At 41.7% G+C, this 12,200-nt stretch overlaps 1 protein-coding gene across 4 annotated transcripts; it reads left to right on the top strand.

The window, feature by feature from the left end:
- Window positions 1-4,308: 4,308 nt before the first annotated feature.
- LOC139545440 (cell surface A33 antigen-like) lies at window positions 4,309-11,473 on the top strand. 4 transcript variants are annotated; one of them, XM_071353235.1, is made up of 8 exons: window positions 4,309-4,358; window positions 6,392-6,469; window positions 6,755-7,102; window positions 7,300-7,371; window positions 7,698-7,964; window positions 9,707-9,803; window positions 9,897-9,936; window positions 10,059-11,473. In XM_071353235.1, exons 2-8 carry the CDS (start codon window positions 6,415-6,417, stop codon window positions 10,227-10,229), a joined length of 1,050 nt encoding a protein of 349 aa, XP_071209336.1. In that variant the 5' UTR covers window positions 4,309-4,358; window positions 6,392-6,414; the 3' UTR covers window positions 10,230-11,473. The 4 variants fall into 4 exon arrangements, with proteins under 4 accessions (XP_071209336.1, XP_071209326.1, XP_071209317.1 ...); XM_071353225.1 differs by having other exon boundaries at window positions 7,300-7,401; XM_071353216.1 differs by having other exon boundaries at window positions 7,300-7,503.
- Window positions 11,474-12,200: the final 727 nt, after the last annotated feature.

Below are 12,200 nucleotides of genomic sequence, written 5' to 3'. Positions count from 1 at the left end.
TAGACATACATAATGTAGACCTACTTACAGTTTGCTTGTCTGTTAACCTAGACATACATAATGTAAACCTACATACAGTTTGTTTGCCTGTTAACCTAGACATACATAATGTAGACCTACATAGAACATTTCTGTGTAAATTATGCTTTGCATGTGAATCTATGCGTAAGATATTTGGATGGTGTTTCATGTATTTGGGTTAATATTTTGCATGCATTTTTAAGTGCAGAAAAACACTGTATTTTGTGACAGCATGGGCAGTGCCATTGAGGGCTGTCTCCATTTTAAAGTAGTTAATTTCCTCTTTTTCGTCTTCGGTGAGTTTAATGACGTGGTTTCAAGTATAAGACTTGTGCATATTATTTTGAGGCCTCTGAGAGCAATGGATTGTTGGGGAGACTTTTTTGTTTGAGTGAAAGTAGGAGTAAGAGTGATTGAGTGGATACTTCGTAAGAGCTTTAGGAGTAGTGTTAACATGAGATACAGTGATGGTGGGTTGTGTTTGTGTAACGGATGTGAAATGGCTAGCTAGTTAGCGGGTACGCGCTAATAGCATTTCAATCGGTTACGTCACTTGCTCTGAGACCTGAAGTAGGGTTTCCCCTTGCTCTGCAAGGGCCGCGGCCTTTGTGGAGCGATGGGTAACGACGCTTCATGGGCGACCGTTGTTGATGTGTGCAGAAGGTCCCTGGTTCGCGCGAGGGGACGGTTTAAAGTTATACTGTTACATTTGGGAGTAGTAGTAACATGAGACACAGTGATGGTGGGTTGTGTTTAGGAGTAGTGTTAACATGAGACACAGTGATGGTGGGTTGTGTTTAGGAGTAGTGTTAACATGAGACACAGTGATGGTGGGTTGTGTTTAGGAGTAGTATTAACATGAGACACAGTGATGGTGGGTTGTGTTTAGGAGTAGTATTAACATGAGACACAGTGATGGCGGGTTGTGTTTAGGAGTAGTATTAACATGAGACACAGTGATGGTGGCTTGTGTTTAGGAGTAGTATTAACATGAAACACAAGGCCGGCCTGCATAGGATTAGGCCTATGGCAGCAGATTGAAGAGGGCAGCATTTTCTGAGCTAAACTGACCAAGACCCACATCCAACAACACAGAAAACCTCACATAATTCTGTCTAAAAAGAAAGACAATTTCTCTCAACCAGTGGGGTTTTTAGGTGAGGACTGATTCCACCCTGTGATAGGCAGTAACCGCTTTGTCAACGACAGGGATGCAAAATATGTATATTGTCAATTCCCAGCATGCCTCTCCAGGGTGCTGTTGGAGAGACGCATCACTGCAGCGCTCCACCAACATTCTGCAAAAAATAATGCAGCAGATATAACATTTGGTATAAAGAATATGTGGCCTTTTCGGGAAACTTTTTACATCAGGTTTCTCCGATATTTTAGCCTAACCTAAATGACGCCCAATCACATAAAAAATTAGCTGACACTTAACAAACAACATATTCTAAAAACAGGACAGGTCAAAGTAAAATAGACAATATGGTCTGGACAACCAGGCTAGTCACTGCTGTCCAGGAGATTCATCCCGTGGGCTAAATTGTCATGATCAGTGGTTTCAAGGATACAAAATCTTTCAATGTTTTACTAAGCTGATCATAGTGAGAGAGAAAAATATATTTCTGTATTTGCCGCTGCAAATAGGCTCAGGATAACTCCTCTTGATAAAGTTGGGTAGCTGAAATTAAGAGCTTAATTTGCCAAATTGATTAGTCACAGGAATCAGGACTAATTAAGTTGATGAAGTGGCCTGTTTTACAAACGGTGGACCTACCAAATGGATGGTCATTCATTAAATTCTATTGTGGGCCGACATGGTAGAAAACACCCCCGTAAGCACAGGCCGACATCTTTTGGACATATTTTTGGTCATGTCCGAACTGGCAGTCTTCTTGGTGTTTTACAAATGGTAGGCCTACAACATAGATGAGCATTCCTAAAATTACATTTCAGACAACACTGTAGGCTATACCTCATTAAGCACCGTCCTACACTGACACCTCTTGGAGGTCTTTTTTTGGTCCTGTCTGGACTGGATGTTTTTTTGGTGCATTACGGACCGGCCCTGATTTCCACGTTCACGGACGTTGGTTTTTGGTCTGGTCCGGACCAAATCTGAACCAATCATAGACGTCGGTGTTTGGTTGAGATTTTGCCCGGTCTGGACCAGCTTTCATTTGGCCCAAACACAGACGTCTATAAATAACGTCTTTTCATCTTTCATTCAGAACCTAAAGTGAACCTAACTTCAACGTCTGGAAAAACAAGCATTTTAAAACCACGACCTAGAGAGGTAACACCGGCCATCGACTTAACACTTTACAACTAAGCACGCTGAAAATAAACAAGCCTTCTGCAGAGTTGCACACACTGTGCACCAACCAACAGCTCTAAACAGAGAGCCAGAAGAGCTTTATTTCCTCCTTCCTGACTGCTTATGTGCTCTTAAAGTGGCAGTGCACGGTGAAGGGTCTGTGCAGAATACGCCACAACATTAAACTATATATGGATAACAGTCTACATTAGACTATATATGGATAACAGGCTACATTAGACTATATATGGATAACAGGCTACATTAGACTATATATGGATAACAGGCTACATTAGACTATATATGGATAACAGGCTACATTAGACTATATATGGATAACAGGCTACATTAGACTATATATGGATAACAGTCTACATTAGACTATATATAGATAACAGGCTACATTAGACTATATATGGATAACAGGCTACATTAGACTATATATGGATAACAGGCTACATTAGACTGTATATGGATAACAGGCTACATTAGACTATATATAGATAACAGGCTACATTAGACTATATATGGATAACAGACTACATTAGACTATATATGGATAACAGGCTACATTAGACTATATATGGATAACAGGCTACATTAGACTATATATAGACAACAGGCTACATTAGACTCTATATGGATAACAGGCTACATTAGAATATGTATAGATAACAGGCTACATTAGACTCTATATGGATAACAGGCTACATTATACTATATATGGATAACAGGCCACATTAGACTCTATATGGATAACAGGCTACATTATACTATATATGGATAACAGGCCACATTAAACTCTATATGGATAACAGGCTACATTATACTATATATGGATAACAGGCCACATTAGACTCTATATGGATAACAGGCTACATTATACTATATATGGATAACAGGCCACATTAGACTATATATGGATAACAGGCTACATTCGACTATATATAGATAACAGGCTACATTAGACTATATATGGATAACAGGCTACATTAGACTATATATGGATAACAGGCTACATTAGACTATATATGGATAACAGGCTACATTAGACTATATATGGATAACAGGCTACATTAGACTATATATGGATAACAGGCTACATTAGACTACATATAGATAACAGGCCACATTAGACTATATATGGATAACAGGCTACATTAGACTATACTGTATATGGACAGCAGCAGTCAATACAGCAGACTATGGTGATGATGATACTGATTCCTCTGCTAACTAATGCTACTACCAGTACTGTACACAAGGGTCAACAGTGTAACATAATATGATAGTGGCATGTTGTAATACTACAGACATCAGTGTTTGTGTCATTAAATGTGACTTTGTCAAGTAGACAGTGTTGTGTTTCACCATTCTATCTGATGTAATGTCAGTTTGTAATGTTGTTATTAGCCCAACATTAATGAGGACATTATTATTAGGATGGTGGAGTAATGTTGAGATGTCAGAAGGGATAACTCTAGTCTAGAACACTGCAGTAATGTTGAGATGCCAGTAGGGAGAACTCTAGTCTAGAACACTGGAACCTTCAGTACCACTTTGATGCAGCTGATGAGGAGTGTAAATTGAATGTGTTTGTAGAATAGAATGAATGACATCATGGAACTAACCAAATGCAAATGGAACTTTGACCTGTTCCATGTAGAACTCAGAGGGACAAGGCAACACATTCTAATATACTATAAACATTCCATATAGAATAGTCAACATATTGTTAACATGGTTCTGTATTTAAATAAAAGTGGAAATGGGGGACATTTTGTCCATTTTAGAAAAGTAGGACCCATTTTAATACAGTAACCTCTATTCTCTGACATGCTGTTCTGGTCCTCATGCATGTTAATGTCTTAAAGAGGAAGGAAAGGACAGTTCTGTATCAGCTACTTCTGTTCTGACTACTATAAATATGTATCAACCACAAAACACACACTTACTAGCAGTTCCCACTCACTACCAGTAATTTGACTCACTGTACAAGACCTCTCCCCTTCAGCCTGTAAGTACTCTTGATATCTTGAAATGTAGTTTTTGGTTATTTGTTTTTAGTCATAAGTCATATATGATATATGTATAATTTTACTTGTTGTTATGTTTTGAGCTGTGTTTTGGTTGTTACATCAGGGCCAGTATTCATAAAGTGTCTCAGTGTAGGAGTGTTGATCTACATAGTGATGAGATGATTATCCAGGGTAAAATAGACATGCAGACAAACATTGTAACACTGCAGTGTGTGTGTGTGTGTGTGTGTGTGAGGGGGGGTGGGGGATTTGTACATTGCTAGACATGACCACCTTGTTGCCCTGATTGCCAGTGAGGTGAGACAAGTAGTCTCACCAACAGCACACATGCATAAACATTATTGTGTCAGGGGAAGCTGGTTTGATGTTGATGATGATGTGTTTTCCTGTGTGCCAAATACACCAGATATAGTTGTTGTGGGGAGAGACCAGGGGGAGGGTCTCATTTTGGAAGTGGGCTGCTCATTTAATTACTACATAGAGCAGGTCTTTACAGAGAATCTGCTTAAATACCAGCCCCTCGTGGTGCTTGGACAGCCTGGGTGGAGGTGCTAGCTGGTGGAGCTGATATTTGGCAGGGACCTTTAAAATGTTTAAACCCTTTTTTTATTTTTTATTATTGCTTCAAATAAAGGATTTCAAATGTATGTGTGACACAGCAGATTTATCGTAGGGCCCTTCAGGACCAGACTGAAAGTGAGTAGGGTTGACATCTATACATAAGATGTGATGTGGATGAGAACCTGTGGCCAAATGCATAAGACAGGGTTGACTAGTATTGCTACTGTATCTGTATCGGTAGATTGTGTATATACACATTCTTGTATTTTGGAATCACTCAATGCCAAAAAATGACATAAAACATATTGAAGCATATTGCAACATGTCTGATTCATTCCTGTAACATATACTGCATTGAATTCTAAACAGTAGAGAGGTGTCATTCTTGTTTTGTAAAGGCATTTGACAAAACAAAACATTGTGTAATGCTACATGTTGTTAGTGTGTTTTAGGTCATTGTTTTATGAGGGACAAAGTGTGCTTGTTGGGTGACAACCTTTGCTAGTGTTATGGAAGAATGAGTTGATTTGAGACATGTATGAAGTGTTTTGGTAGTTTTAGTGCATTTTGGATGTGAAATTAACTGCTGTGCCAAGCTGAAAGTTGGTTAGGAGAACTGTGTGAAGAGTTTTGAAAAAGTGACCTAAGTATTGAGAGGTGGTCCTAGCGATTGTAATAAAAACTGTAACTGCAAAATTGTATTTGTAACATATCAACTTCCACTAGAGGTCAGTAGAGTGAGGCTTAAGGCTTTTCCAGTGTGTGTGTGTGTGTGTGTGTGTGTGTGTGTGTGTGTGTGTGTGTGTGTGTGTGTGTGTGTGTGTGTGTGTGTGTGTGTGTGTGTGTGTGTGTGTGTGTGTGTGTGTGTGTGTGTGTGTGTGTGTGTGTGTGTGTGTGTGTGTGTGTGTGAGTCACCCTCTGTTTATCCTCACAGCTTGGGGATAAGATTTATCATTGAACCTGGTGGTCAGTCTTTAGGCTGCTGTACAGCTTGACGGACCGTAGAGGATTGAACATTTATCCTCCTATATTTGGGGATCTGAGAAAAAAACAGCTTCAGAACAATCAATGTAGAAATATGTGTTTACAGTTCTACAGATCTGTTCAGTAACTTATTGTTGTTGTTGTTGATGATGATGAGGATGATGACTTTATTGTATCCATGTAGCCATGATAAAAAAAGGTGAAATTAGCGGAAGAGAGTGGTTTGACAGTGAGTTTCCATTTACGAGGGAAGAGACTTCGCTTCCTTCCATTGTTAACGCCCCCAAACTATCCGGAGGTGATTTTGCATTCTGGGTAACCAAGATTAAGCACAACAACACAACACAGTATGAGCCTGGTTCATTTTCAGTAATGAGGCCCTGTACCCCATTTACAGTTTATACTTCAATGTATCAGGTGGAGTTATTCACCAGCTATAGAGTGAGTTGTTGTTTATGTTTCTAAGACTGCAGGTTGGGAGATGCAACAATGGCCTTGAGAACAGCAGGAAGTGTGTTGGTGGTCTTTCTCTGGTCTGTGACAGGTATGGTCTCATTCTTATCTTTAAGTTGCTCTGTTTGTCAATCTACAGATATTTCTAAAAGCATAACCATTTTTATGTTCTACTGTCGACACATTTTCCGTCTCCACTTCACTTTAAACAGTTTTCTTCCTCGCCTCACTGAGCGAAGCTTATCTGTGGTTTCCATTCACACTCAACCAAAGAGTATCAATGTCTCAACTCAGCAACTATGGAACAAAGTGTTAGTGTGAGTCAAAAGACCTTGAACTTAATGTAACGTCCTTGTGATGTCTAACTGTGTTTCAGTTGTACTGAGTCAGAATGGCTGGAGTGTTACATACACCACTCAGAGTATCTGTACATTGAAGGGGTCAACAGTGGAGCTGTCCTGCTCTTACACATATCCCAAAGGTTATATAGTCACAACTACCTTGTGGTTCACTAAAATTATTGATGTGGAGAATTATGTGAGTCTGTTAGATGACCCAGACTACAAAGGTTGTGTGACGTACCGTAGTGATAAGACGAATGGACACACCCTGACAATCACACACCTGAGAGAGAGTGACTCAGCTACGTACATGTTCAGATTTATAACAGATCAGACCGGAGGGAAATATGTTGGTAGCCCTGGAGTCACTTTGTCTGTTACAGGTACAGTGATATTATATATAATGCTAATCTGTTTAGTTGGTTCTGGAAAATTGTCTTGATTTGTATTTAAATAATATAAATATGAATGTATGTGTATAATAGGAATGTCTGAGTTGATGATTTGAGAATGTCCACTCCTGCCTCATTTGAACTAGACAACTGGTCATTGATGGTTTTAATGTTGTTATCTACTCCAGACCTGCAGGTGAAGGTGACCACTACATGGTGGTCAACGACACTGACCTGTAGCACCACCTGTACTCTGACTGGTAACCCCACCTACTTCTGGTACAGGAACAGTAAGATTGTACAAGAGGACTCCTCCCCCTCATACACAGTCGACTTAAAAACTGAAGACAGCTTCTACTGTGCTGTAAAAGGCATCAATTCTCCTGCAGTGTGTGAATGTGACTAAAACACTTTTAAAGTCTTACAAAATCATCCAATACATCACTGGTCAGTGTTGATGTTTAGTGAAACAGACATCAAATAGGGCTACTATTTCATTTAGATTAATGGATGTTGATTTTACAGTTCTATATACTTACACCATTTCATAATGAGAAGGCTAACTTTTAATTTGTCTGTTATCCAGATGGCCCAAAGAACACCTCAGTGTCAGTCAGTCCCTCTGGTGAAATAGTGGAGGGCAGTTCAGTGAATCTGACCTGCAGCAGTGATGCCAACCCACCTGTGGATAAATACACCTGGTACAAGATAACATACAAGAAAATGTCAATGAGACATTCTGGACAGAGATACGCCATCCATAACATCAGCTCTGAGGACAGGGAGGGATACTACTGCGAGGCTCTGAACATTATAGGGAGGGAACATATCCCTGTCCATATTAATGTTACATGTAAGTATGACACATTCTGTCTATTTTTGTGCTCTGTAACTTTACAGATTTCATTCTGACATCATGCATTTATAACCTCATGATACTGCAGCAGTGTTTCCCTGGTTTCCTCTATGTCATATCTCCACCATGCATTTATAATCTCATGATACTACAGCAGTGTTTCCCTGGATTCCTCTGTCATATCTCACATTTACATTTAAGTCATTTAGCAGACGCTCTTATCCAGAGCGACTTACAAGTTGGTGCATTCACCTTATGATGTCCAGTGGAACAACCACTTTACAATAGTGCATCTAACTCTAAGGGGGGGGGGGGGGGTTAGAAGGATTACTTTATCCTATCCTAGGTATTCCTTAAAGAGGTGGGGTTTCAGGTGTCTCCGGAAGGTGGTGATTGATTCCGCTGACCTGGCGTCGTGGGGGAGTTTGTTCCACCATTGGGGTGCCAGAGCAGCGAACAGTTTTGACTGGGCTGAGCGGGAGCTGTACTTCCTCAGAGGTAGGGAGGCGAGCAGGCCAGAGGTGGATGAACGCAGTGCCCTTGTTTGGGTGTAGGGCCTGATCAGAGCCTGAAGGTACGGAGGTGCCGTTCCCCTCACAGCTCCGTAGGCAAGCACCATGGTCTTGTAGCAGATGCGAGCTTCAACTGGAAGCCAGTGGAGAGAGCGGAGGAGCGGGGTGACGTGAGAGAACTTGGGAAGGTTGAACACCAGACGGGCTGCGGCGTTCTGGATGAGTTGTAGGGGTTTAATCGCACAGGCAGGGAGCCCAGCCAACAGCGAGTTGCAGTAATCCAGACGGGAGATGAAAAGTGCCTGGATTAGGACCTGCGCCGCTTCCTGTGTGAGGCAGGGTCGTACTCTGCGAATGTTGTAGAGCATGAACCTACAGGAACGGGTCACCGCCTTGATGTTGGTTGAGAACGACAGGGTGTTGTCCAGGATCACGCCAAGGTTCTTAGCGCTCTGGGAGGAGGACACAATGGAGTTGTCAAGCGTGATGGCAAGATCATGGAACGGGCAGTCCTTCCCCGGGAGGAAGAGCAGCTCCGTCTTGCCGAGGTTCAGCTTGAGGTGGTGATCCGTCATCCACACTGATATGTCTGCCAGACATGCAGAGATGCGATTCGCCACCTGGTTATCAGAAGGGGGAAAGGAGAAGATTAATTGTGTGTCGTCTGCATAGCAATGATAGGAGAGACCATGTGAGGATATGACAGAGCCAAGTGACTTGGTGTATAGCGAGAATAGGAGAGGGCCTAGAACAGAGCCCTGGGGGACACCAGTGGTGAGAGCACGTGGTGCGGAGACAGATTCTCGCCACGCCACCTGGTAGGAGCGACCTGTCAGGTAGGACGCAATCCAAGCGTGGGCCGCGCCGGAGATGCCCAACTCGGAGAGGGTGGAGAGGAGGATCTGATGGTTCACAGTATCAAAGGCAGCCGATAGGTCTCCACCATGCATTTATAACCTCATGATACTACAGCAGTGTTTCCCTGGTTTCCTCTATGTCATATCTCCACCATGCATTTATAATCTCATGATACTACAGCAGTGTTTCCCTGGTTTCCTCTATGTCATATCTCCACCATGCATTTATAATCTCATGATACTACAGCAGTGTTTCCCTGGTTTCCTCTATGTCATATCTCCACCATGCATTTATAATCTCATGATACTACAGCAGTGTTTCCCTGGTTTCCTCTATGTCATATCTCCACCATGCATTTATAATCTCAAGATACTGCAGCAGTGTTACCCTGGGTTCCTGTGGTGGGGGTGGGGGCTGTCCTGACTGTTGGAGCTCTTCTACTCACCATCTACTGCTGTATGAAGAGGTGAGACAGCCATTTACATCTATTGTATTAGTAACATATCAACTTCCACTAGAGGTCAGTAGAGAGCAGAACTCACGCTGTCCCTCTTTACAGGAGATCCACAGGAGGAAGTGATGCCACAGCAGACACACAGGTAATAATGTCAACAACCAAAGTTATTTCAATCCTAATAACATAGACAGTAAGCAAATTAATTTACATAAAATGTTGGAGGGAGGGGTTCGTAAAGTGCTCCTTCAGTGTGTCTTCTTTCAGAATGTGAGGGATTCCCCAGTGACACAGCCCCTCAGAAAGATGCTGAGCCCTCCGATTATCAGAACTGAAGAGAACGACCACAGAACCTGGAATGAAGAGAACAACCACAGAACCTGGACTGAAGAGAACCACCACAGAACCTGGACTGAACAGAACCACCACATACCCTAGACTGAAGAGAACCACCACAGAAACTGGACTGAAGAAAACCACCACAGAACATGGACTGAACAGAACCACCTCATAACTTGGACTGAAGAGAACCACCACAGAACCTGGACTGAAGAGACCCACCACAGAACATGGACTGAAGAGAACCACCACAGACCCTGGACTGAAGAGAACCACCACAGAACCTGGACTGAAGAGAACCACCACAGAACCTGGACTGAAGAGAACCACCACAGAACCTGGACTGAAGAGATCCACCAAGAGAACCTGGTTTGAAGAGAACCACCACAGAACCTGGACTGAAGAGATACATCATCAAACCAAAGCTAGGTCTCACAATGCTATTCTCTTACTATCATAATGCTTTCTAATCTAGAAAGTTTAAGACAATGAGCTTTAACTTCTGAGTAAATGCTGGAATTTAGATTGTTCTCCTAATGATAAATACAGTATGTGCACTATCGTTCAAAAGTTTGGGATCACTTAAAATGTCCTTGTTTTTTGAAAGAAAAGCAAAAAAAAATTGTCTATTAAAATAGCATCTAATTCATCAGAAATGCAGTGTAGACATTGTTAATGTTGTAAATTACTGTTCTACCTGGAAATGGCAGATGTTTTATGGAATATCTACAAAGGCGTACAGAGACCAATTATCAGCAACCATCACTCCTGTGTTCCAATGACACGTTGTGTTAGCTAATCCAAGTTTATCATTTTAAAAGGCAAATTAATCATTAGAAAACCATATTACAATTTGTTAGCACATCTGAAAACTGTTGTGCTCGCTGATTAAAGAAGCAATTAAACTGGCCTTCTTTAGACTAGTTGAGTATCTGGAGCATCAGCATTTGTGGGTTTGTTTACGGGCTCAAAATGTCAAATTATCTGTTTAGTATCTATAGATTGTATTGGTTATCTTTTTTATGGGATTTTGCCAGTTCCAGATTTTTTTTACATATAATTTTCTGGCTTGTCTTAGTGACACAAAAAGGAATTATATTGACAGGAGCTTTTAAATATGTGTATCTCTCGAGGTGCTCCTGATCTGTTAAAATATGTTTTACTTTGTATTGCTGTCAGTCATTATTCGTCGTTTTATATTTTATATTATGTAATACCATATTGTTCAGCGTCATGATATTGCTTGTTTTATTATCAAATTATTAATTATTCCGTATTTTAGATACATTGAATACAGTATAAGCATCATGTTATAAATAAGCTCAAAGGTAGACAATAAATAAACAACAAATAAATGTGTTATTTCATTAACTAACATTGAATCAGAACTATTTCCATTCTGCTCTTGTTTCTTGTATTTCTGCCTATTGGACACATGATTGTGCCATTGAACCACATAACAATGAGTGGCTAGACACACACACACACACACACACACACACACACACACACACACACACACACACACACACACACACACACACACACACACACACACACACACACACACACACACACACACACACACACACACACACACACACACACACACACACACACACACACACACACACACACATGGTGAGGCAGAAAGGCGATGGATCAGGTGTTAAAGCTGGATCAGGACTGAGATGAGTCCTCCACTGAGGTCTTCAACTGCAGGGTCCTGCAGATCATGGTGAAGGGAGACAGGGGTCAGGCTCCAGCGTGATGGAGTTGGTGGTAGTAGAGTTGGATAACTCAATGTGTCCAAAGCTGAGGTTTGGTTTTCTGTCTATCTCTCTCTCTCTTTCTCATCATCTCTGTGTCTCTCTACTTCTCCTGTGTGTTGCTGCTGGAGAAGTTTACCACAGTGCTCTCGGCTCCCCTCCCAGGACTCCAGTGGTGGACCTCTCCTCCCGTCAGGACTCCAGTGGTGGGCCTCTCCTCCCCTTGGGACACCAGTGGTGGACCTCTCCTCCCCTCGGGACACCAGTGGTGGAACTCTCCTCCCCTCGGGACACCAGTGGT

Source organism: Salvelinus alpinus, chromosome 2, assembly GCF_045679555.1.
Source record: "Salvelinus alpinus chromosome 2, SLU_Salpinus.1, whole genome shotgun sequence".
NCBI classification, from domain to species: domain Eukaryota; kingdom Metazoa; phylum Chordata; class Actinopteri; order Salmoniformes; family Salmonidae; genus Salvelinus; species Salvelinus alpinus.
Note: the sequence above shows the minus strand (reverse complement) of the source record. Positions and strands in the feature narration are given on the sequence as shown.

Bases quoted from the DNA above. Each gene is read 5' to 3' on its own strand.
- LOC139545440 (XM_071353207.1), top strand. From the start codon at position 6,415: ATGGCCTTGAGAACAGCAGGAAGTGTGTTGGTGGTCTTTCTCTGGTCT. The intron at 6,470-6,754 runs GTATGGTCTCAT...ACTGTGTTTCAG, and splicing joins CTTTCTCTGGTCTGTGACAG to TTGTACTGAGTCAGAATGGC. The intron at 9,804-9,896 runs GTGAGACAGCCA...CCCTCTTTACAG, and splicing joins ATCTACTGCTGTATGAAGAG to GAGATCCACAGGAGGAAGTG.